This window comes from Pinus tabuliformis, chromosome 9, assembly GCF_031772625.1.
Source record: "Pinus tabuliformis cultivar Carrire ecotype Pingquan chromosome 9, CPIR1, whole genome shotgun sequence".
NCBI lineage: Eukaryota > Viridiplantae > Streptophyta > Pinopsida > Pinales > Pinaceae > Pinus > Pinus tabuliformis.
The window spans coordinates 716,457,930-716,485,315 of record NC_142307.1 but is presented as its reverse complement, the minus strand read 5'-3'; the positions used below and the strand labels follow the sequence as shown (position 1 = coordinate 716,485,315).

General features: G+C 39.3%; 1 protein-coding gene across 1 annotated transcript in view; it reads right to left on the bottom strand.

The window, feature by feature from the left end:
* LOC149150697 (serine/threonine-protein kinase SRK2A-like) overlaps positions 1–27,386 on the bottom strand; it is a 77,484-nt gene that overhangs the window by 15,862 nt on the left and 34,236 nt on the right. Inside the window, exon 4 of the mRNA XM_089441045.1 lies at positions 30–131. Within this exon, the coding sequence (XP_089297171.1) occupies positions 30–131 (102 nt within the window). The remainder of the gene's footprint in view (positions 1–29; positions 132–27,386) is intronic.

Here is a 27,386-nt window from a genome sequence, read left to right as displayed (position 1 = left end):
TAGTTGTCAAATCATCAAAAGGAAATCACCTCATCCTCCCTAAAACGGCCTGCATTGCAAATGCGTTCATACAGCTCACCCCCTGCAGCATATTCCATAACAATTGCTAGATGGGTCGGAGTCAATATCACCTGCACCACACTCCAACAAAAGAATTCTTACCATAAATGCAGCTATAAAATCCATCGCACATATATAATGGAAGAATTTTAGAATCTAACCTTCCCTTTGCAAGGATATGTTGAAAGATCATTTTTATCATTGATATAAATAGAAAAATTAAAAGTTTGCAAAAGAAAATGTAATAAATATACACATCTGTTGTGGCATGATTTTGCCACCCTCAAAATCAAATCCAAAAAAAAATTGTGTTAAACTTTTAAGCATACAAGAAAGATTGAAGAGATGATAGAAACGGACCTATGTAAAATATATGTATTTATTACAGTGAAGTCAATAGATACAATAGCAGTGCTTCCCCTTTTATTTCATTCATTGGATAGTTGCACTACCCATCCATGTTACCAGAAATGAGAAACAGGAAACGAAATGAGAAATGACAACGGGACGAGAAACAGAGTTTGGAGGTTTCGCATTCAAGAAACAAGGAGAGAGAGAAAAATATGAAAAACATAAAACAAAACAATCATTTTTTACATAAATGAAATTGTAATAATCACATAATGGATTAGTTAACATGCCTCATTATTTAACATTGTAAAATTTTAACAGAATTCTAACTGTTTTCTGTACAAGCCTAGCTAGATAAATATTTTGCTGTCTTTGAAACCAGGAATATATGTGCCACAGGTATCTTTTCTAGTTAAAACGTGTGTTACTATTCATTTCAAAACTTTATTTTGGTAAATGATGTAGAGATATGTTACAACAACAGTCGCAATGCTCAAGGAATTCAACCGAGTAAATAGATTCAAATCCGACTCTTAAAATTAAACCAAAAGAAAAAAAAATAGATCCATTACAAAATCTAGTAGCTTCGGTGAATGAATTCAGGGAATTTATCTATCAAATGCTAGCGGAAGGATAATTCTCAAAGGGTTTTATTTATCCCATCTACCTCAAAAATTTGAGGAGTAGATAGGAAAATTTCCTAACGCCAAGCATCCTGTGTACAACCAGTTCTCTGGACTCTGAACTTATTAAATCGTACAATCCCCTTGAATTAGTGAACAATGTGGGAACTAAAATCAGTCCAATATTTCCTTGCAACTTGCATCATCTACAGAGAAGAAAAACCTAAAGGAAAACCCATCTCCATCTATGACGACTGTGCCCAAGAAAAAAACAGGTTCATTTCAGAAATTCAAGGCATGGTTGGATCAAGCTGTAAATGGCATGGTTGAAGATATGCAGCAGCCACCTCCCAAAAAGGAAACACAAGATAAATTTCTGAGATCTGAAAATGAAAATGAAAACAAAAACCAACATACAAAACGGCGTTTTCCGTGTCATCACGTTTCTAGAGCATTTTTTTCAAGGAACGGTGTCTACCATCCCATTTCTGGTAACAGTGCTACCCATAGTACATGCAACCTAACCACATTATTGATTATGCCAAACATACGAATATTCTTGTCACTGCTACATTGATCATATTATAATAAAGGACTCGTCGTCATTGAGCTATATTGAAGCATTATACTCCAACACCCCCTCCTGACAATACAATACGAAGTGAAAACAAAAACATGAATTGAAAAACTATTCTTAAGTAACTTCACTCCTCCCCAGTTCAAAATCAAGCAGGCACTCCATCAAGTTGTCTCATCACCATCATTAGGGTCGCATTCCCATATTTCCAAATTCCTGAACCAGTGCAACTTTTTGAATTCCCCAATTTCCAAACTCCTCAAATTTCCAAACTCCAGAATCAGTGCAATTCTCCAAGTTCCCAAATGCCCAAATCTGCACAAATCCTGAATTACCAAATCACTTGGACATTAATCCTGAGTAACACCTCTGATTCTGCTGTCTTGAAAATTCAACTACTCAGAATAAAAATTCACGATCTGCTTCTGTCACCATCATTTGTTGCCTTTTGTATCCTTGGGTTTATCATTTTTTCAACTTTCTTTATAGATAACTGGTCCATATCCAGTCTCATGTAAACTTATCAAAGACTCAAAATATTCTCATGCAAAGAAAGAATTGTATAAATAAACTTCAAAGAATAGATTTTCTGTTTCTGAAATTGAGAGATTTTCATTGTCTGAGGAAAATATATAAAAGATTTTATGTTCCTCCCCCCTCTTCTTCAAATAATAATAAACCGTCTGTGATTATATACATACGGTGTGTACATTTGCTCTCTCCTTCTTTGAAAATAAAAATTGTCTGGTCTTTCTTATTGCCTATAAATTAAAATAATCAGATAATAACAGTTTACATTGTATTGCTGGAAGTCATGTCTGTGCAGATTGTTTCTCTACAGATAATGACATTGATTCACTGTTTCAATGGTGGATATCCTCTTTACAAGTGATTAATTTTGACTGACCATCTGAAATATGGCTAGGCTGTAGGGATTTTGCTTAACTTGTCAGTTTAATCTTCACCTTTCTGATATTGTGCATTTTGCTGCTCTGACATGGCATGGCATGGCAGTGCTTCTGCTATAACATAATTGCATGGCATTTAATCCTTGAAAAATATTAGCTCAATGTTGATTCGCATTTCAAGTTTGATAGGGTAGCAATTCTAAATGTGATGTCTTTCTTCTTTGTCAGCTGCTATCTTGCTATTGAATTAGATTTCATCCAATCAAAAATCAGATAAGAGGTGATGGCTGGAGGTGGGGCATTACACTCAGAGAAAGCAGTGTTTCTGTTGTTGTGTCTATCACTTCAATGGTGTTTAAAATTCTATGGTGGGCATGAACGCATTCATTCCTATGGCTATCTTCTATTCGCTTTATAGTTCTAACAGTCCATCCATCTGAACTGCAAATCAACCATCTGTGGTTTGCATCTGAACCACAAATCAACTATACATTGTATTATTGGGAAATATACATTGCAGGAAGGAACCACAAATTTTCTATTCATTATTATCCAATAGAATATCCAAACACTTTTCTATGAATTTTATGAATTCTAAAAAATAATTGCTTGTCTTTCATTTCACATACATCAATCACTTTTCCTTCTCTCTTTTGTCAATGCACAAACATTGAATTTCAACTTCTTTATAGGTCCAGAGGTTTACAGGCTGAGAGACTTCAATTTATCTCTGATACTGAGTGAAACTTTTAAGCATACAAGAAAGATCGAATAGACGAGGAAATGGACTCATGTAAAATGTGTTTATTACAATGAAGTCAACTGATGCAATGGCACTGCTTCCCTTTTAATTTCAATCATTGGGTAGTTGCACTACCCATACAACCTAACCACCTAATTAATTGTGCCTAACATACTAATATTAATGTCGCCATTACATTTATCATATTATAATAAAGGACTCCTTATCATCAAGTTATATTAGAGTGTTATACTCCAACAGTTTGACGTGTAAACAAAAGTAAAAATGGTGATATAGTGTATTGTATTAGTGATTTGCAAATGAATGAAAAACATTTGTGGCATGCTGTCATCTGTAACAGTTGCTTAACTGAAATTGTAAATACAAAAAGTGAGGCTATCCTTGTGGGAGAGGGGGAAAAGACAGGCAGATCTGGTCAAATCAGTTGGAAAGCGAGAGAAACGAGACAAGAGGAGAGGCATTTGTCACCTCCCTCTTCATGCAGCCCTGATTTCAAACCCTTCTAGGGTGTCACCTACACGATGAACAATGCATGTCAATGTCCAGGCAGATTAGGGAGGTACCAGTGGTGGATTTGAAGTGGAACTCTGGTGCCTCTAGAGAATATAGTCTGGAGAATTTTCTCCACAACGGACTCCATGGCATGACCCATGGAGGATGTTTATGGTTACAAGAAGGGATTTCCCTATTGCAATGGTTTTTCCTTGACTTCATGGATCTCTGTTGTTTCTCCTGTTGGGTTTCATGTATCTAGCAGTAATATATTCTCATATTATGTTTTGTGAATCTCTGCCAGTTATTTGTGTTATTGGGTTCCCCGCGGGGGGAGGTGGGGAGGGTTATCATCTATGGCTTTGAGGACTCTACTCTTAGCAATTGCCTCTATGTTTGGATTTGTGTTAAAGAAGCTGTTTGCTGATTGTATGATATCTCATTGTTCTTTGTGGAGATGACCTCCTTGTCTGTATAGGCATATGGAAACTGTTCGTGGAGCCAGCCTTTTTGTTTTTTAGCAGCAGCCAATCCTCTGTTGGAGACTTTTGCCATGCCAAGAGCTCCACGTTATGGTTATTGTACTATGATGTTTCATAGTTCTACAGTGGGTATTTGTTTGCCTTGGTTGCCTTTGTTCTTTCTGGCTTTGGCTGCTGTTTATCTCAACAACACATGGGGGATGGTTCTCTGGTTTTGTTACAAAGCTAATGCTCTTCCATTGCATGAATCTTTAAGTTTTTTTATAAAAGAAAATTTTGATGTCTGCCCCTCCTTAGCATGTTTGGATCTGTGTTAAAGAAGCTGTTTATTGATTGTATGATATCTCATCGTTCTTTGTGAAGATGGCCTCCTTGTCTGTAAAGGCATATGGCAACTGTTCATGGAGCTAGCCTTCTTGTTTTTTAACTGCAACCAATTATCTGTTGGAGTCTTTTGCCATGCCACGAGCTCCACGTTGTGGCTATTGTACTATGTTGTTTCATGGTTGCCTTTGTTCTTTCTGACTTTGGCTGTTGTTCATCTCCATACACACTTTCAATGACTTGTGGGGGATGGTTCTCTGGTATTGTTAACCAAGCTAATGCTCTTCCCTTGCATGAATCTTTGAGTTTTTTATAAAAGAAAATTTTGATGTCTCCCCCTCCTTAGCATGTTATTTACAGGGTTCTGTAGTGGGGTTTGTGTTTGGTTTGATAGGGACAAGTGGAAGAAATCCTTTATTTTTTTATTTGTCATCTAACTCATATTAGTTGGTATTAGAGCACGATGATCAAGCCTTGCATTGGATTCTCAACATATTGAATTTGATTTTGTTTACACCCCCTGCACTTACACCTATATTTTATATCATATTCTAATCTAGTTTTGTAGCCTTTTGTTTCAACATGGTTTCCTGTGACCCCAATGGAATTGCTAGCTCATGAACCTACTCGAGATGAGGATCTGCTGGCCTTTGACCCCCTATGGAGCTGTTATCTGTGGCTTGGCTGGGTGACTGTGCCTGCATCCCTGCTCCATTACCACGGCTCACCCATGGGCTACTCCATGCCTCCCTCCCATCCATCCCCTTCCTTTTTCTCTTCTATGTGCTCATACCCTCTGAAGTTTGAACCCTGCTTTCTCTGCACATACATTCCCTGCCGCGAGTTCTTCCTCCCTTCCCCTTTACTCCTCTGCTCTGCCCTACTCCCTCAAGACCTTCCTCCATCCCGTGAACATCTAGCCGCTCCTATCAATCACACCTCCCCCATTCCTCCGAACATTTTTCCCTTGCTCTTCCTTCTCCCCCATACCCCCAATACCTCCCTCAAACTGTAAATAACATTATACACAAGCCAGTGGGATTTCAAATAACATTTTAATGAAGTAAACAGCAAAATAAGAACAACAAATAAGCCTCAAGGCTTAGCATAGTGTGAGCTCTTCTTCCACAAACATCCTTTGTGGTTTGATGAAGCAAACCACACAATAACAATCCACAACAAAACAACAGACTAAAACTGGCATGCAGCAAACAGTCTAGATACTGATAACATATAATTCTTACCACAAATCCAATATTTTTAGCTGCTTAGATTCGTAGCTATGTTGCAGGAAATGGCTAGCCAGGGGCTATCCGGTACCTAAAATGCAGCAAAACACTGAAACCTATGCCTTGTGTCTCGTAGGGATCAAGAATATACAAGTGGACCTCATAAAGATCGCGATGTGGAAGTGGATTGTCCAGAATTAGAGCTCTCTCTTGCTACTCTTGATATTAGTGGTGATGTAAGTGGAACTGCAAGTACTGGTAGAGTCGCCTCTTCTGCTGAACAAGCATCTTGTTCCATTTTTGTTGATGAGGATGAGGATTATTATGATCAATGATATGTAGCCAATAATTGTTTTAGCTCAGTTTTACTTCAGTTTTAGCACCACATATAGCCTCATGTATTAAGGCTGATTTTAAAACCTTCGATGTACAGCCCAGAGTTATTGGAACCAGTGGAACCAGCTGGTCCAACCAGTTTGGGGATCAAACTGGTCCGGTCTGAGGTTTGGAACTGGAAATGGCCAGTATGTACCAAACCAGCCAGTTACGTACCATGCTAAGTTACCAAGAAACAGAGGCAGATACAGATTTGGATACAGATCCACCAAATTTTTGAAAAGTCTGGATCCAGATACAGTGGGGAAACACCATATACGAAAAATATAATTTTTTTTTTTACTTCTAAAAAAACATATTCAAAGTTAAAAACCAAAAACCATTCATTAAACAAAACATTAGAACTGAAATCATTAAATAACTTACAAATCTAAAGACTGTAAATACAAAATTCAGTATATCATCAATGATCACTATATTGATATGATGATGTAGAGTAGGTCTAACTACATGTCAAAAATGTTAAAGAATGTAACTAGGTCCGGTCTTTATAATTGTACTTGTAATCAAAATGTAATATATTTGTCAAAAGAAAGCAAAAAGAATTTTATTATTATTTTTAATTGATTTATTAAAGCATGGGTTTCATGTTTGGGTCAATTGTTATAGGTCAAGCCTCCATTGTAGGTTTTAGGTTATTGTCAAAGTCAATTTTGTTTGAAGACTCAAAACTCCTCCATCCATCAAAGTCTCCTTGCTGTCAAAGAACTCATCATCAAGTCGGTTTCCCTCAATAATCTCATGTCGGCCTAATACAGCGACGTATCTCTTCATATGTTCATGTCGGCTCATTTCAGTACGGAAACAACTATATATTGGAGTATGAACTTCACTCAACAAACACAGAAAAGAAAGCTCGCAGAAATTTCAGAGATATGTTTCAATACTACTTCAGAAATTCGATACTATTATATGAGCTCAGGTTAATTACAGAGATGATCTCACTAGACAGGTTCAGTGGACAATTTCGGTGCTACCATAGTTTCAGTGATATTACAGTGACCACATTTCAGTGATATTACAGCGGATGTCTCTCGGTGCTACCAGAGTGAATGGATCGGTGTTATCACAATGATGACGTCTCGGTTCTCCAGTATCTCGATGCTATCACAGTCATAAAGTCTCGATGCTAGTGCTATCACAGTGATAAGGTTTTGATGCTAAAGGATAAACTTCGATGTTATCACAGTGGACAACTCTCAGTGCTATCTCAGTGAGTAAGTTCGGTGTTTTCACACAAGGATGGTTCAGAGATCATTGCTATCTCCAGAGTAAGTTCGGTGTTTTCACACACCGATGGTTCAGAGATCATTGCTATCTCCAGATACAAGTTCGGTGCCATTGCAAGGATCAAAGTGTGAAGAAGAATCACTGCTACAGGAGCTATTGAACTGAAGAATGACAAGGTTGACTTGATGGATGGAGGTAGTCTCGAGTCTAAGTTAAAGGGTCTTGGTCGTCTCATCTTGAATCCACTGAAGGAACAATTTTGACCAGGTTTTCCCCTAGAGTTGGGTTTTGCCCTAGTAGTGTGCCTACATCTTGTGTTCTCTTCTATTTGTTGCTTGGCATTAGTCTTGATGATAAGAAAAGATAATTCGAAAAAACAAATAATAATAATAATGAAAAACATCACAAGAGAATGTCATAATAAGAGAAATCGTGTAACTGCCACTCTTTAGATTTCTCAACATGGTTTCAGAGCTAAGGTCATGATCAAAGGCAGTTCAAAGACCACTCAGTGAAAGGCTCTATTTGCATTCGTCTTGAAGAACATATCAGTTAGATCAAGATTCCAGCTTAAGGAGTTCAGAGTTAGATCATTCAGATCATTTCAGAAATTGGGTTCCTGGATTTTCGGTAAAATCACAGTCAAGAAAGATGATACTTCACTTAAATTACAGAGAAGGTTTCAATGAAATCAAGTGACAAGGTTTCAAGCAGACAAATCAAGTGACAGAGTTTTACTTCAGTTATATCTCAAAAGTAAGTACAGTGTGAAGCTCGGTCTCATCACAGTGAAGAAATTCGGACAATAAGGTAATTCAGATCATCTTAAAAGATTGAGTTTGTAATTCAAAACATCTTCAGAGATGGGGTGAAGTCACCGTCACAGTCATAAAGAAGAATTCGGGCTCATTAATATGTTTATAGTTAAAGCACTATGTGTTGAAGCAGTGATATGTATATACAGTGAAGTAGTACATTCGGTCTATAACTCGTTGAGGAAAAGGATCTCAGAATAGCTGCCTATGGAAATCTACCAATGATCTGAGGTATCTATGACTACAACAAGTATTCAGTTTGAAAGGAACCCGAAGTTTGTCCTATGGAAAGCACAAAGAATCAGCTCAAGGAAATCAAGTATTGATGCATATACAACGAGTATAACAAGTCTAATAAAATAAGAGGTATGAAAACACAAGGTAAATATAATCATAAGCTTTTAAGTTTTGCAATATATCTAACCTTAAATGGTTCATAGCTAGTCTAGGGTAAAAATTGTAATCCTCAGATAACATACGTATTAGAACCTTAAGGATTTACAAGCAATCTAGGGTGTCAAGTAAAAGTCATGTTGTCGATTGAAAGAATCAATAACTTAATCTTCGATATCATAGGATTCCATCCTCCATGGTTACATAGAAGACCTAACTTGAGAAATTAAATCATGTTCTTGGTATCACATGTTTTGCTTGAGAGTATGTATTACAGGTATAAAAGATCATGGTTGAATACAAGGAAAACACTTCAAGGAATCCTTATAGGGTTTGAACATCTCCAGGTATGTCTTAGACTCTCCAATGATCTGAGGTATCTATGACTACAACAAGTATTCAGTTTGAAAGGAACCCGAAGTTTGTCCTATGGAAAGCACAAAGAATCAGCTCAAGGAAATCATGTATTGATGCATATACAACGAGTATAACAAGTCTAATAAAATAAGAGGTATGAAAACACAAGGTAAATATAATCATAAGCTTTTAAGTTTTGCAATATATCTAACCTTAAATGGTTCATAGCTAGTCTAGGGTAAAAATTGTAATCCTCAGATAACATACGTATTAGAACCTTAAGGATTTACAAGCAATCTAGGGTGTCAAGTAAAAGTCATGTTGTCGATTGAAAGAATCAATAACTTAATCTTCGATATCATAGGATTCCATCCTCCATGGTTACATAGAAGACCTAACTTGAGAAATTAAATCATGTTCTTGGTATCACATGTTTTGCTTGAGAGTATGTATTACAGGTATAAAAGATCATGGTTGAATACAAGGAAAACACTTCAAGGAATCCTTATAGGGTTTGAACATCTCCAGGTATGTCTTAGACTCTACATCTTATTAAATTCTCTTAATATATAAAAGTACGTTCATCTTATTTTGAACTTTGTGTTACATTACTAACATCGTTAAATCTGGTTGTCTTGAATCATAAAAGATTCTTGTTTAGGGTGATTCATCTTTTGATAAATCTACCCTCCCTACATCCTTGATTGTTCTTATAGAACCCTAGACAGGGTCTCTAGAAAACCCTAACCTAAGGGTATGTTGATAATGAATGAAACCCTAATCTACTTAGGGTTATCGATGAGGTGTAAAGAAATTGCTATTATGTTTGATATATTGATGATGTCATGTTTGGGGTTTTGGTATGATCATGAAAACCCTAACTTGTTAGGGTTGAAATGGTGTTATCTGAAATCCCAAACCTTTGAAATTCTAGTAAAGTAGGGTTTGCTATGTTTTTTTTAACAAAGTCGGATATTGGATTTTCTATTCAAAAAAAGAGGGAGCAAGCTCCCATTACAAGATTTTTTGGAGCCAGCAAGACTGAAAGGGAGGGCAAGAAGAAGGCACCTACCCAATCAGCTACGTTCCTAATTTCATAAATTCTGAATTTACCTACTACTGATTGCTTATAGATTCTTACACATTGTTGCAAAAATACATGACATTTACATTTCATAGTGCAAGAAACTAATTAGTTACAAAGCTTGAATTACTAAAGCTGATGTCGGGTAAAAACTACAAAAAAGATCCATAAAAGATTGAATATTGGTTCATACTACTTCTGATTTACAGTGGGCTCATCTCTTGGCTTGTTTCTGCTGCTTCTATCCCCAGAGACTGAGTTTTCCCCAGTTTGGTTGGTGAGGATACTTTTCAGGAATGTTATGGAGTTCTCCAAATGTGCGCACTTGTTGTTCAGAGCTTCAATTTGTGTGTTTTGGTTGGCAAGTCATCCCATTAAGAATGCATTTTCTGACTTTGATTGGCATCGAATTTCTTTTACTGTTTCCCTCAGTTGATCAATCATAAACTTGTTGGCTCGGCAATGAACACAGGCCTCGTTCTTGGATGCTCGATCAAGGGGATCCATTTTCCCTTTGCTACGATTGGAAGCCTTTGCAGAATTCCGACTGGAGTTATGAGGATAGAGAGAAGCTCAAATCCGAAGGCCTTGACAGAGTAAGGGTTGACACAGCAATTCTTGACAGAGAAAGAGGAGGTTGTAAAGAATTGTGGCTTGACAAAAGGAGTTCCAAATTATACTGAAGGGCAGAGAGGCATCGGGGAGCAGGGAAGCCCGAAACGAAGATGGTTGCTCGCCTTTGTCTTGCAGAAAGAGTAGAAGGGATAAGGGAGGCTCTCTGCGGGCGAGTAGCAAGGTAACAATGCGATGGGAGGGACAATGAGACAAAGCAGAGGGGAACAATGCAAAGGGAAGCAATGCGAAGGGAGGGAATGGAGAGAACTGCGGGGGAGGGAGATAATAAATAGAAAAACATGAGGGAGGGGAGCAGCATGCGGGAGAAGGACAAGAGGAGGTCACGGGAAGAGGGAGAGGGTCGATATTTCAGGATGATCGATATTGGGCAGAGAGCAGCAACAAGGAAGATATGGAAGAGATTATGCTCCAGTCCTGAAATGATAGGAGCAGAGTTTGATGAATGCCAATCCAATTTACAAAGTGACTGTGATTGGATTGTGAGGGGAGAGCAATGATTATGGAATTGGAAAAAAATAGTTACATTTTCAATCCACACTTCTCCTGGGGATCAGCCCATTGTTTATTTGCTTGATTGTCTACATTTTTGTTGTTTTCCCTTGAGATATGCAGGAAGGTGATTTCTCCCAAATCTTTTAGTTGATGCCTGAAGATTTGGCCTAGCGTTGCATTTTTCGGTTTGGTCTTCTTGACCATTGCTTGGATTAGGAAGGAGGAATCTCCCAAAATGACTAGGTTCAGTAAATTTCCTTTTTTTTTTGCTCCCAAAAGGAATCCAAATGCCTTTGTCTTGTTGTTTGAGACTGTGCCCAATCGTCACTCAAAAGAGGTATAGTGTTTTGCCTGTCTTGGTCGAGAATAATGCCTCCTGCACCTGCTTTTCCTGGGTTAGACTTTGATGCACCATCAAAGAAAAGACAAGTTCTATTAAGAGTGTTCAACCATAGTATGAATTCTTCCTCCTTTAAGCGGATTTTCCAGATCTTATTGACCTCTTTCCTTTTGGGAATGATTGGCAGTTTTGGCCTACTATCTGCATAGTTGATCTATGCTCTTTCTTTTTGTTGTAGCTAGTTGAAATCTATTGTTCTTGTTCCTTTGGTTGAATTATGTTGCTAACCCCCATGGTTTTTAGTGCACGTTGCCAACTTTTGGCTTAGAGTTCTCAAATATTTGATTGTTCCTTGCAAGCCAAATTTTCCAGCAGAGGAAGGAGGGTAAGCTTGTCCAGAAGCTTTTAATGGTATTCTTATTTTTGAAAGAGTAAGGATACTTGTTTTTCCATGCTACATAGAAATCAGTGATGGGATAAGATAGATTCACAACTATGTCCAGAGGGCATACAAGAAGATTCCAACATTCTTTTGCAAAATTGCACTCAAGGAAGAGATGTTGGATGCTCTCTTTTGCAATGAGACACATAGGACATCGAGAAGGCCCGATGAAACCTTTTTTCCTGAGATTGTCAACTGTAAGGATTTTCCCTTTTAAAAGTGTCCATATAAAAAATTTAATTTTTGGGAGACTTTTAGTTTTCCATACCGATTTCCATGGAGACCAGTCCTGGTGCCCTTGTTGTTCTTGAAGTTTTAGATATCCTGATTTCACTGAGTAGTCTCCTCCAGATGGGTCCCATATGAAAGAGTCTTGAATTCCTTGATTGATTGGGGTTGCTCCTTTGAGGAGGGAGATTAGAGAGTCCCACTGATGTTTGAGATCTTGAGGTAGATCAAGTGTCTTCCATTCTTTCCATGAGTTGTCATCTTGATCCCATTGTGAAATTGAATCCAATGTACATAACCCTTTTGAATTCATCCACCTCCTTATCCTTTGAACTTCTGGGTAGGTGGATAAAGGAGGTTTTCCCATTATACTATTGTTCCATATATTTATGTCTCGACCATCACCTGGTAGTCTTGATGTAATATCCTTGATGAGAGGTAGGGCCTTTTTTATGAGTTTCCACATTTGGGTGCAGGGCCTGATTGGAGTTTTCCTTGAGAGAAAGGAGAAACAAGAGTAATTCAAGTATTTGGATTCCAACACCTGCTTCCACCAGCAGTTGTCCCCAGTGATGAATCTCCAAGCTATTTTTGCTCCTAAGGCCAAGTTCATCATTCCCGAAAGTCTAATTGAGAGTCCTCCTTTCTCGTAGGGAGATGTAACTTGTTCCCATTTTATGAGACTGAATTTTTTTGTCTCAGATTTACCTCCTTGCCAAAGGAAGCTTCTTATGATTAATTCAATTTGCTTGTGCACACTTGTCGGAGCTAGAATTGTTGCAAATTGGTAGAGGGGAAGAGTTTTCAGGATTGACTTGATTAGTGTAACTCTACTCGCTAGATTAAGCTAGATCAAGCCCCAAGTTTGTAATTTTTTTTTATTTTCTCTATATGGCTTATCCACAGCTCTACTCTCAGATTTTCTTTTGACACTAGCAATCCCAAATATAGGAAAGTGTTCCACTATGCTTGGAGGGGGATCTCAAGGATTTGTGAAATTCTCTAGAGGGTGCGGGAGGGTGCATTCCATCCATATATTCTGCTCTTTTTGTTATTGAGTAAACAGCCTGATACTTCCATAAACATGTCAAGCACTTTTTTGAATCTTCGTGCCACTATACAAGAAGCTCCTCCCATTAGAAGAGTGTCATCTACGAAGAGGGAGTGGTTTATACTTTTAGTTCCAGAGCTTATTGAGAGGCCTATTAGGGTACAATTTCTTCTGCAATGCTCAAGGTTTCTGCTCAACGAATCTGCCATTAATATATAGAGGAAGGGAGACAACGAGTAGCCTTGTCTCAATCCCCTAGAGCTTTGAAAGTACTCACACGACCTTCCATTGATGAGAGGGGCTATCCACAGGCCAACAATACATGCATTTATAATTTCTATAAGCTCAATAGAGAAGCCAAATTTATTTAGGACAACTGATAAGAAAGACAGATTGACTCTGTCGAAAGCATTTGCCATGTCAAGTTTTAGAATGAAGCCCTGCTCTTTTCTTGCTAAACTGGAGTGCAATGCCTCTTGAACAATCATGATGTTATCCACGATCTATCTGCTAGGGACAAAACCACCTTGGTTTTTTGAGATTAAGTTGGGTAGTAGAGGTTTTATGTGATTGGCTAGGATTTTGGTGATGATTTTATATGATGAATTGCATAGAGAGAGGCCAGAAGCGATTGAAAGTTGAGGGTCTTGCTTCTTTTGGGATGAGGGCTAGGAAGGTCGAGTTTGTGTAACCTCCCAACTTCTTTTTCCGGAACACATTTTATATCATTCTTATTAGATCTTTTTTAATGATGGGCCAGTAGAAGCGGTAGAAATCTATTGAAAAACCATCCGGTCCTGGTGCTTTATCGAGCTGAAGGCTCCACACAGCGGCTTGGACCTCACTTTCCTTAACTTCATTCAAGAGTTTTGAATTTGTTTCATCATTTATCCTCTTAGGAATGTGCTTTGTGAAACTCTCAAAATCTGGATTTACTAGTCCAACTATTAATAATTTTTCAAAATGGTTGTATGCTTCTTTTTTAAGAGCCTCTTTCCCTTTAATCTCTTGGTCTCCTTCACCTTTTATTGTGTCAATCTGATTTATGATTCTTCTCATCTTTGTTGTGTTATGGAAGAATGTGGTGTTTTTATCCCTGGCCTAAATCCAAAGATTTCTGGATTTGAGTCTCCATTCTTCTTCCTCTTTCCTATTGTTTCTATAGATTTCCCATTGCAGCTCTTTCTCCTTCAATTGATTCTCTTTTGTGTCTTCCCTGCCTTTTATCTTTTTCTGAACTATTTCCATTTCTCTCTGCAATTCTTCCTTTCTTTTCTGTGGTTCCTTGTGATTATTTTTTGCCCAAATTTTTAGACTATTCTTAACACTTTTTAATTTTGTTTCCCACACATAGCTTGGCGAGCTCGTGATCTTTTGAGTCCAAGCTACTGCTATTATTTGATTAACTTCTTCTTTGTTGTTCCATAAAGGGTTGAATCGAAATGGGAGAGGGCCCAAGTTTTCGATTGTCCCTAAGCTGATAGCCACTGGTTTGTGATCAGAGGTCGCTGAGGGAATGATTTTTGAAGATACAGAGCTAAATTCTGCTATGATACTGTCTTGTATTAAAATTTGGTCCGGACTCTCTTTTATATTACTTTTCCCAGTACTCTTACTATTCCAAGTATATTTCCCATTCTTTGTGGGAATGTCCATTAGGTTGTGACATTCAATTATACTTTCAAGGGAGTCTCGAGAAGGGCCTGCATGAAAAATACCTCCTGATTTCTCCTCAGCATTCAAAACCAAGTTTAAATCACCTCCTACTATAAGGCTTTTGTTTTGATCCTGCATTAGGTTTTCTTTGAGGGACCTCCAACATGACTCTTTATCTCTATAGTGATTTGGGGCATACACATTGTAAAGGCAGATTTGTAGATCAAATAATTTATTTCTTAATTTTGTTTTGATCCAATGTTGATCTATTTGTTGGTTTTGCAGTTCCCATTTGTCCTTTCTCCACATTGTACATATTCCTCCCGATGCCCCAGTTGTCTAGAAAGCTGAGCCATCGCAACTCCTTAGTTTTTGAATCATTTTTCCCATTTCATGTTCATTGATTTTGGTCTCCTGGATCATGAATATATCAAGTTTTTCCAATGTTAGGAGGTGTTTTGTTGCATTGAATTTCGTAGGGTGTCCTACGATTCCCTGAAACCAAATTCATTACTTGCTTTGGGTTGATGCAGAGGGTCCTTTCCCTAGGTTAGGTTTATGGCTTTTCTCCTTGTTTCCTGTGCTTTTCTCAAGGAAAGAGTCCATTGGTTGTTGTGTTCCCAATTCCATTTCCTTTGTTGTTGCTTCGTCCCTTATTTCTTTATTGGTCTTTCTTCCTTGTCTTTTTTGAAGGTTTGAAGAGAGGAGGTAATCTCTGGACTAGTTTCTTTTGAGGATTCTTTCAAAGGAAGGAGGGGGGGTTGAGAGGGAAAGTGGGGGAAGAGAAGAGGGAAAAGAGAGGAAGGGAGGAGGTTCCAAGGGGGAGGGAACGGGGATGAAGTAGGATTAGCAATGAGAGGTTCAGGAGAAGCAAGAGGATGGTCGAGGGAAGAGTCGAGAGGTCCAAAGGGATTGGAGTCAAGGAGGGGATTAGATGAGAAGGGTTGCAAAATAGGAGAATGGGTTAGGGGAGCACTCGATGGGAGAGGGGCTGACAAGGAGGGGGTTGGCGGGGCAAATGTTTTTTTCGCAATCTTCTTCTTTTTTATTGGTTCCCATTTTGTTTCTTGAGCTTCTACTACTTCAGGTTCTTTTTTTTAACATCTATTAGAGAAATGGCCATACTCGTGACATACCTTGCATTTGAATGGGATCTGCTCGTAGTCCAGTTGTTGAATGTGCGTCCAGCTATCCACTTTGATCTTTACTGCTTCTGAGAGTCCTTTGCCTAAGTCGACTTCGACATAGATCCTTGCGCAAGCATGCATATTCTCCTTTGGTTCGCTTCTATCTATGTGTTTTCCCACTGCATTCCCTATTGCTTTTACAGACTCATCTCCCCAAAAATGAAGGGGGAGGTGAGGAAGACAGACCCAGAATTGAACAACGCTTGGGACATCCAACTCAAGGTCAAAGTCTGGCATCCACCTGTTTAGATATAGACCCCTTGTATCCATGAAATAAGGCCCATTCCTGAATATCAGATCTCTGTCCTCTTTAGTTTCAAAATGGAAGGTGAAAAATCCTCTACCACAGAATTGAATGGTGATTTTCCCATGTGTGGAATGAGATTTTTTTACTAGTTCCCATTTTGTTTCTTGGGCTTCTACTACTTCAGGTTCTTCTTTTTTTGAACATCTATTAGCGAAATGGCCATACTCGTGACATACCTTGCATTTGAATGGGATCTGCTCATAGTCCAGTTGTTGAATGTGCGTCCAGCTATCCACTTTGATCTTTACTGCTTCCGAGAGTCCTTTGCCTAGGTCGACTTCGACATAGATCCTTGCGCAAGCATGCATATTCTCCTTTGGTTCGCTTCTGTCTATGTATTTTCCCATTGCATTCCCTATTGCTTTTACCGACTCATCTCCCGAGAAATGAAGGGGGAGGTGAGGAAGACGGACCTAGACTCGAACAGCGCTTGGGACATCCAACTCGGGGTCAAAGTCTGGCGTCCATCTATTTAGATATAGACCCTTTGTATCCATGATATAAGGCCCATGCCTGAATATCAGATCTTTGTCCTCTTTAGTTTCAAAATGGAAGGTGAAAAATCCTCTACCACAAAATCGAATGGAGATTTTCCCATGGGTGGAATGAGACCAGTTCCTTTCCACCCATTTTTGCACAGTTTTTGGAGAGGGCCAAAGGCCAGTAAATTGACCCACCAAGCCTCTTTCCGACAATGAAAGAGCATCTCAACGGGGCAAGGAAGTAAGTAGAATGATTTCGAGGATATCTTCAAGATTTTTTACGAATTTGGAGACAACAGGTTTGGTTCGAGGAGGTCCTAATGAAGATATGAGACTAGCGAAGGCTGAAGCGGACTCTTCTGGAGGGAGTCGAGCCGAAAGATGTGGTTCAGGAGGAGCCATGGCGGCGGCAGGAGGCCAAGGTTACGAGAAGCGTAGCAGAAGGGCGGCTCAGACAACAGAGCATGATTTTAGGGCATTTTCCAAAATGGTCAAATATCTTTACTTAAAGTAGGGTCTGCTATGTTATGAATTGAAACCCTAGATCCTTAAGGTTTGGTTGGATATATATGCAAAACCTTTGTTATGTATTTAAAATCCTAGGAATGAAACCCTAAGTGTGTGTTCATTTGGTTGAAACCCTAGCTTAGTCTAGGTCGGTATATGTCTAATGTATTAATGTTGCCTGACACGTGATTTGGTTATACATGATGATGAATTCCTATATACGTATGCTAACCTAATTATTGTTGGTCATAACTCTTAGGGTTTAATCTAAGCCCTTGTTTGAGTTTGATATTCTAGGAAGATGTTGTTTGGGAAATCTAGGGTTTTGCAGCTGAACCCTAGTAGTAGTTAAATTCTCTCGTATATGACAATCTAGAATCTATGAATCTATATAGTGATTGTTGAGATTGTGTGAATAAGAAATATAGGGTGTACATCAAACCCTAGTAGAAGCTAGTTACGTTTGTGATCAGTTTTGATTATTGAAACTCATGTATAAAATCTAGGATATGTATGAAATCCTAGTGAGGAGTCTAACATATGAATTCTGAAAGTTGTTAGATTCATTGATCTGATTTGTTTCTAGGGTTTGCCATATGAAAGAACTTGCAATGTCATTGAAAAAATATTGAAACCCTAGATATAATGAGTTTGATATCTTGATGAGTTATGGATGTGATTTAGAGTTTGTAACAAAACCTGAGCAAGATGTTTAAGTATTGAAGTATAGTCTCCTTATACAAAGTATAATTTCTTTAATACAAAAAGCCCAATAAGGGTCTAGAACATAATGACCAGTGCAATGACTCATGACTCAAACCTAGAAGCACTCAATGGGTGCTTTTACCTATTCATATAATCAAATGAGCATGAAACCCTTGCTAATAAAAATATTTTTCTTTGATCTTTACAATGATTTTCTTTTTCTATTACATCATGTCATGAGCTAAACAACAATTATGAAGACTGATACTAGTTACATTTTCAACATAATCAAACACTCAAAAGCTAAATGCACACATTTCCATATTGTTCATATATCTTTAGCTTTCAAAACTTACACTTCAAATCAAAGAATATTCAATAATTGAAACTAATATTCGAAGAAGTGAGATCAAATGCCATTATAATATGAGTAAACAAACAGTTTTTCATCCCAAAAGAATCTTAAATCACCAATAGATTGTTCAAAACATAACACAACTAAAGGAGTAAATGTATTCCATCAATTTCAAGCTAATCTAAAAGAAAACATTGATACATAGACATGGTTTTCATGAACTCCAGATGAACAATGCACCAAAACACCCACTAGTCAACACCATGAATTCCAAACAAACAAAAAAAAGCCTAGATGGGATCTTGTTAAGATTGGCAACTAGGGCCAAATTCCACCTTGGGACAACTCATTTGATGGAGATGATGATTGCATTAAATTCCTCTTTTCAAGAGGACCAAAATTGATATAAAGAACATCTCATTTGGACAAGCAGAAGTGTGATTTGAATTTGTGCCCACACATGTGCAAATTTTTCAGGTCGGCCACATCATAATGTAGGCTCATGAAGCCCAATGGACATGACTCTTCACCCTTAACGACTTCTATAAATACAAGTGACCTTTCACCTTATTTGGCATCATCATCACTCACACATTCTCTCTCCTCTCATTGATTCGTACAACATTTGGCATTCTCTCTCTCTCACACGTGTGGAACAGGAAGGAGGAATTTATGGGCTGAGCCGCTGAGTTGCAAGGCTGAAAATTTCAGGAAGCAAACCAAGTTTGACCAGCGTTGACCAAGGGTTCTTTGACCAGCTTTGACTGCGATTTTTGGAGGATTGTTTGTCCTTTTAGGCTGCATTTCTGGGCACAGAAATCGAGGGAATCTGGGCAGTTTGACCATTGTTGACTTCAGGGTTGACTACAATATTGACCGCATAAAATTACAGCAATTTTCTCTCTCCTTTGATTGAATTTCACTGTTTGGGCTGATTTTGGCCAACAAGGAAGGACAAGTTTGACTGTGGTGGACCGAGCTCAAGGAGGCAAGTTCTTTGACTTTCAGGTTAGGGATGATTTGACTGCAGATTTTGACAGAGTTGTTTTGACTTTGAATTTGGCAATTCAATTTGACTTTTGTACTCTCTCTCTCTATTGAACATTTTAAAATAATAATAATAAGAATTGATCAAAGGGTTTTCCCCACATTAGGGGTTTTTCCCTGGCATCCACCAAATCTGGTGTCCTCTTGTCTTCGCTTGTCTTCTACATTTTGTTTCACGTTCTATCTACTTTTACTGTGAATGTGATTAATGGTTAATGTGATTGCTATTGGAAATCTAAATTGGAAATTGTCATTGGGTTGCTAAAGGAACATTGAAGTAATTGTGCTAAGCATAGAACATACCATTGTTATCTAAATTTAACATGGTATCAGAGCACAGGTGAAGACAAAGCCCAAGCAAGAGAGATAAAAGCAATCACTAAGAAAAATTTGTTGGTCAAGACTATTGATCTAGCTTCAATGGCTTCTACATCTTACTTCAAATCTAAGGATAAGCTCAAGGAAAAATCTAACTATCATGCATGGAAGATGACTTTGGACTTGACTTTGGAAGAGCATGATGCCATGGACTATGTGAAGGGAAGAGTGGTGGAGCCTCCTTCAAATGCACCTGCTGCTGCAAAGACAAAATACAAGAAAGGTGAGGTCAAAGCTAAAAGAATTATTATAGACTCCATTCAAAAGCATTTGGTTGCTTATATTTCTGATTTAGGAACATCTAAGGAGATGTATGATAAGTTGGTTGGGATGTTCAAAGTGAACAATGCAAATCAAATCCTCTTTCTCAAGAACAAGTTGAAGGAAATCAAGATGGATAAAGGGGAGTCTATCCAATCCTACTTCATGAGGATTACAAAAATCAAGAATGACCTTCTATCTATTAGAGAAGTCGTTGCTAATAGGGAGATCACTCTCATCGCTCTCGAAGGTCTTACAAGAGCATGGGATGTAACACTACCATTCTCAACAACGACAGGATTCCTAATTTCGATGAATTATTGGCTAGATGCACTCAAGAAGAGACGAGGATGATGGAGAGAGACAAGCCTTCAAATGGAAATGAACCTACTGCTTTCTCCGCTCATGCTAAGAGGAAGAATAATGTTGGTCCAAGAAAACAAGGTCAAGGATTCAAGTAAGGATTCAAAGAAGGAAGAAAAAGAAGGTGCTACAATTGCAACAGGTTTGGCCATCATGCTAGAGAGTGTCCTCACAAGAACGATACTCCAAGGGATGATGAGTCATGACAACAACAACCACAACAACTGCAAAGGCAATGGCAACCAAAGGAACAATAGGTTCAACAATAAAGAAAAGAGGAATGCTCTCATTGTTCGAGGTGGAAATGGTTGACCTCCCAAAAGGATGAGACATTCCAGGTATGAGGAAAGGAATGTAGTAGGAAAATAAAAAGAATTTTATCTCATTTCCGCTTCATCCACTGCCTCTCCTTCAAATACTTTGGATCATTGGTTGATTGATAGTGGAGCCTCAAGGCACTTCACTGGGTACAAGGATGGCGCTCTCAAATTTGTTTGAAAAGAAGACTAATTTGGAAATCATACTTGGAGATAATGCCACCTATCCCATGAAAGGAATAGGTATTGTCACTCTTCACTTGAATCAAGGTCAAACCATTCATCTACAAGAAGTGTTGTATGTGCCCGATTTGAAGAAGAACCTGGTGTCTATTTCTGCAATGGAAGATAAGGGCTTCAAGGTAGCATTCATTGATGGAAAGGTACGTATTTGGCAAAGAAACCCTAAAGATGCTTTTACACTTGGATTTAGGGTTGAAGGTCTCTATCGAGTTGGAGGAAGTCCTTTGGGAGCGCTGACTTGCGATACTTCTCTTCAATCTGAATTATGGCACCGAAAATTACCTCACCTTCATTACAAAGCATTACCTGGTGTAAGGAAGCTAGTCACAGGTATGCCTGAGTTCAACATGAACCATGAAGGAGTTTGTTAGAGTTGTGCAGTTGGGAAAGTTACAAGGGGACCATTACCTTCAAGTGAAAGTCAAAATACCTACATTCTTCAATTGGTCCATTATGATCTATCTAGTATGTTGCCCGTAACATCATTAGGAGGACACTTAAACTATGCAATTTTTGTGGATGACTTCTCCTCGCAAAACGTGGATCTATTTCTTGAAAAAGAAGGATGAAGTGTTCAAATGGTTTTGTTCTTTCAAAGCCTTGGTGGAAAATCAAATAGGGAAGAAGATCAAGATATTGAGGACCGACAATGGAACCGAATATGAATCAAATGGATTCAATGACTTTTGTAAAAAGGCTGATATTAAGAGGGAAAGACAACCGTTCCATACACTCCTGAGCAAAATGGTGTTGCTGAAATGAAGAATCGAACAATCATGGAAGCCACCCGTGCTATGCTCTGTGATCAAGGTCTACAGAAGTTCTTATGGGGAGAAGTTGTCAACATTGCCGTGTATGTTCAAAATGGGAGCCCGCATCAAGCATTGGATTTCAAGACACCTAAAGAAGTTTTCACTGGTAAGAAACCTGATGTTTCTCATTTTAGAATATTTGGTTGTCTCGTGTATTTTCATGTGCCTAAAGAGAAAAGAAACAAGTTGGAATCATCTGGGAAGAAAGGTATATTTGTGGGCTACAGTGAAAATTCAAAGGCATATAGAATCTATGTGCCTAGACAAAGAGATGTGGAAATTAGCCATGATGTCACCTTCGATGAAGATACTGCCCTTGGGAAGGCCCAAGATCTCCCCATTCCAAGGAAGGATAATAATGATGATGTTGCGGAAAAACAAGATGAACCTCCTTCAGATGAACCTATGCCTGATGTTGAAGGCCCAATGGATCCCATTGATCCACCACCTAGTGATCCCTCTACCTCAAGGAAAAGACCTTTGTGGCTCAAAGATACTCTCGAAGATGTTGAGAGACATATTGCTCCAAGAGGGACATTCCGTGAAAGCAAGAAGTTGAACAGGTATCAAGGGTACTTAGTTGCTATGAGTACTATTGTTCAATCTGAGCCATGTACATTCAAAGAAGTTGTAAAGCACCAAGTCTAGAAGGATGCGATGAATGAGGAATATGAATCTATCATGAAAAATGATGTCTGGGATGTAGCGCCTAGACCAAAGGACAAATCTGTGATCACCTCAAAATGGCTATACAAAATTAAACATGGAGTTGATGGGAGTGCTAAAAAATATAAGGCCAGGTTCATTGCTCGAGGCTTCTCTCAAAAGGATGGAGTGGACTATGATGAGATATTTGCACCGGTTGCCCAATATACCACTATCTGAGCTATTATTGCTCTAGCTACCTCTCAAGGATGGGGCCTACACCAAATGGACGTTAAGATTGCTTTCCTAGATGGCTTGCTTAAGGAGGAAGTCTACGTAGAACAACCATAGGGGTTCGAAGTACAAGATCGAATGACACACGTGTGCAGGTTGAAGAAAGCCCTTTATGGGTTGAAGCAAGCCCCTAGGGCTTGGTATGAGAGGATTGATAGCTATCTTATGAAGTTGGGATTTACAAGGAGCGAAGCGGATCCTAACCTATACTTCAAGGTTGAAAAGGACATGCCTCTCATTTTGGTCCTTTATGTGGATGATCTCTTTCTGACAGGTGCAGACCCTCTCATTTATCAATGCAAGAGGGAGTTGGCTTTCGAGTTCAAGATGAAGGACCTAGGTCTGATGCACTACTTCCTAGGCCTGGAGGTCTGGCAAAATCCAGGTGAGATTTTCCTTTCTCAAGGAAAATACATTGTGAAGTTGCTCGAGAGATGTGGGATGGTGGATTGCAAGTCTGTGTCTACTCCGATGGAACTCAACTTCAAGAAGCTATGTGGAAGTGTTGTTGGGCCCAAATTGGCAAATCCTTCTGAATATAGACAACTTGTGGGGGCCCTCATGTTCTTGGTAAACTCTCGTCCTAACATATGCTTCGTTGTGAATATGTTGAGTCAATTTATGGTCGAGCCTCATCACATACATTAGATTGCCGCTAAGAATCTCTTGAGATATCTTCGTGGCACAATCAACTATGGACTGAGATACATTGTCGGGAATTTGAGGCTACATGGATATACTGATGTTGACTGGGCTGGCAGTGTGGTGGATCGTAAGAGCACGTCTGGATGTTGCTTCTCATTAGGGTCTGCTTCAATTTCTTGGATGAGAAGGAAGCCGAAATCGGTTGCTCTAAGCACCATCGAGGTCAAATACATTGCAGTTAGTATGCCCTGTTGTCAAGTTGTTTGGTTGAGGAAGCTCTTTAGTGAGCTATTTGAGCACGTGCTTGATACCACTGTAATCTTCTGCGACAACCAAAGTGGGATTCTCTTTTCAGAGAATCTCGTGTTCCACGACTGCTCCAAACACATTAATATCAGGTTCCACTTTATCCAGGATATGGTACAACGAGGAGCAATAAAGCTCCAACGCATCAAGATTGATGAGCAGATCGCAGACATCCTCACGAAGCCCCTAGGGAAGGTCAAATTCTTAGCCTTCCAAGAGAGAATTGGAGTCATGGAAAAACCCTCCTATGAGGATCCCGCTTGAGTTGGACACTAAGCTCTAGGAGCTCCTGGGGGCTTGGGGTACTTCTTGGAGCTATGAGCGACCATAGGGTGAGTCGTTCACCTTCCCCTGTGATACCCCATGATGGTTGACTGTGTGTAGGGTGAGTGGTTCACCTTCCCCTACGATTGACATATGCATAGGATGAGTGGTTCACCTTCTCCTATGGCATATGAGCAAGATGAGTGGTTCACCTTCTCCTGTTGATGCCCCAGCATACATCCTACCCATGTAGTCTAGGACTCATGGGAAGTACCTCTCATCTGGCCAATGAGTTGGGAAACGTGGATAGGGACCATAGCACTATCAATGGACGCATCGTGTACTGACGTAGTCCCTATGTCTAGGATGCATGGTGTTCAACAACTTGATTTGGGATCAAGACTAACATCTATCAGTGGAGAGTGGTAAGGTCTTGTGACTCACTCTCGATCGATTCTTATTCATTATTCATATCAGTGTTTAGCAAAGGAGAGATGAGATGAGACACAGAGATGGTACATGATGATAGGATGGCATGATGTTAAAATTGGCAACTAGGGCCAAACTCCATGTGGGTCATCTTATTTATGGCAACTAATATTTTTCTTGGATCCCTCTCATCGAGAAGTGTAGGATTGATCTAAAGATCATCCGATTCCGATAAGTATTCATGGAGTTATGAATTTATTTGTGTTACAAGACAATTCGTCAAGGTCGGCCAGCAACCAAATAAACCCCACATGTGCTCAACGTTTTAGTATAAAAAGAGGTGACTTAATTGTCATTTGGACACACACTTCACTCTTGATTTCTCTCCACTTGTTTTGGGTTTTAGTGCAAGAGAGGCCTAAGAGGAGGAAGCCCTAAATGCAGGTCTAGACGGAGACCATATTCATTGTAAAAGAAGGATGCCCTAGCCGCAGGTCTTGTGAAGGTTTGGCCGCAGTTCAAAGGGAGATCTAGCACGGTGAAGGAGGCCTAACAGCTGACCCTAAACGCAGTCTTATCATACCCTATACGTTGTTTGAGACAGCCCTTAGATGCTGGAAAAGAGGCAATAAAGAGGCTCTCTAACTCGTTGCCCTAACCAACAAAGAAGGTAGGGACAGCGTGGGTGTTTTAGGGTTGTTAGAACCTCTTGGTGACAGCGTGGAGGGTTGTTCCACGCTAAAAAGAAGGCGGGTTAGGTAAGGAGAATTGCAGACCGTTTGTGGGCAGCTTTAAGGTAAGGGTGACATTGTTTGGTTGGCTAATAGGTGACAGCAATCTCTGTGGTAGGTCGTAGGCCTTGCCTAATTAAAATAGGGATAGCGTGGAGGCTTCTTGGGCTGAAAAGTGCCCAGAACAGTGACACGAATGAAGGATACCCTCCCTTGACAATGCCGCAGTTTTTGAGGGATGTTTTAGGTGACTGTTTGAGGGTTGTTGTAGCACATGGGTGCCCTAACCAATCACAGTAAGGAACAGCAGCAAACGCAGTCTTCTACACCTCCTATCTACTGTAAGAAAGAGACATTGTTGTGTTTTAGGTGCACATCTTGTCCACTGTCCTAAAGACCAGTCAAATTAAAGAGAAAGGTCTCTTCAGATGAGGAGATCCTATGTGCTGTCACAAAAGGTTCTTATCAGCAGTCTAGATAAAGGAACTGCTACCTATACCTAGCTCCTATAACACACAGATCAGCATTGTGTGTTTCCTACGACTGTGAGATCATAATCTATCTAGCTACTAACGCTGTGTGGCAGCTGCTAAGGCTATGTGGCAACATGACAGAAGTTATGGAGCAGCATGGTGGTCAACGATACATGGTGCAGCATTGGTACAGCAATGGGAGCTGCAAGTATAGTGCAGCATAGTGCAATGAAGAACTCAGCAATACAGTGATGGGTACAGTCGTGGTTAGTGAAGCATGATGAGATGCAGCATAGGTATGATGTGTACAGCATGGTCATGAAGTCCAGAATTGTGATGATGAGTGTAGCATGGTGCAGCACGGTGAGGTACAACAAGATGACGAGATGCAGCATGATGATAGGTGAAGGAGTCACCTTGGAGAATCAGTTGAAGCAGCATGTCTTCCACTGATCTCATGTATCATCTTCTTAGAGAAGATCTATGCTCTAAGTCAAAATGTTGACTTTTGTTGTAAATGTATTATCTCTCTCTCTCTCTCTCTCTCTCTCTGTTGAACTATTGAAGAACATATAAGAAGAATTGATCAAGGGTTTCCCCACATTGGGGTTTGTCCCTATCTAGAGCCACATCTTGTGTCCTCTTGTCTTGGCTTGTCTTCCGCGATTTATGTTTATGTTCTATCTGCAATTTATTTTAATGCTGATGTGATTGCTAATCTCAAAAAGATATTGAGCTAACTATGAAAATTCAAATAAATCGCTCTAGCATAGAACATACCTAAAGTTAACACATGATGATCGATGATTGGCAAGTGGAATTCTCCCTAGTTGAGGAGTGTTAAAATTGGCATCTAGGGCCAAATTCCACCTTGGGACAACTCATTTGATGGAGATGGTGATTGCATTAAATTCCTCTTTACGAGAGCACCAAAATTGATATAAAGAACATCTCATTTGGACAAGCAGAAGTGTAATTTCGAATTCGTGCCCACACATATGCAAATTGTTCAGGTCGGCCACATCATCATGTAGGCTCATGAAGCCCAATGGACATGACTCTTCACCCTCAACGACTTGTATAAATACAAGTGAAATTTCACCTCATTTGGCATCATCATCACTCACCTTCTCTCATTGGTTCGTACAACATTGGGCATCTCTCTCTCTCACGTGTGGAACAAGAAGGATAAATTTCTGGGCTGAGTTGCAGGGCCAAAAATTTCAGGAAGCAGACCAAGTTTGACCAGCGTTGACCAAGGGTTCTTTGACCAGCTTTGACTGTGATTTTTGGAGGATTGTTTCTGTCCTTTTAGGCTACATTTCTAGGCATAGAAATCGAGGGAATCTGGGCAATTTGACCAGCACTGACTTCAGGGTTGACTGCAATTTTGACCGCAGAAAATTACAGCAATTTTCTCTCCTTTGACCGAATTTGACTAGACTATTTTGGGCTGATTTTGACCAACAAGGAAGGCTGAGTTTGACTGTGGTTGACCGAGCTCAAGGAGGCAAGTTTGACAGTTGCGTTGACCATTTTTGACTTTCTGGTTAGGGCTGATTTGACTGCAGTTGACTGCAGATTTTGACAGGGTTGTTTTGACTTTGAATTTGGCAAGTCAATTTGACTTTTGTACTCTCTCTCTCTCTCTGCTGAACATTTTGATATAATAATAAGAAGAATTGATCAAAGGGTTTTCCCCACAT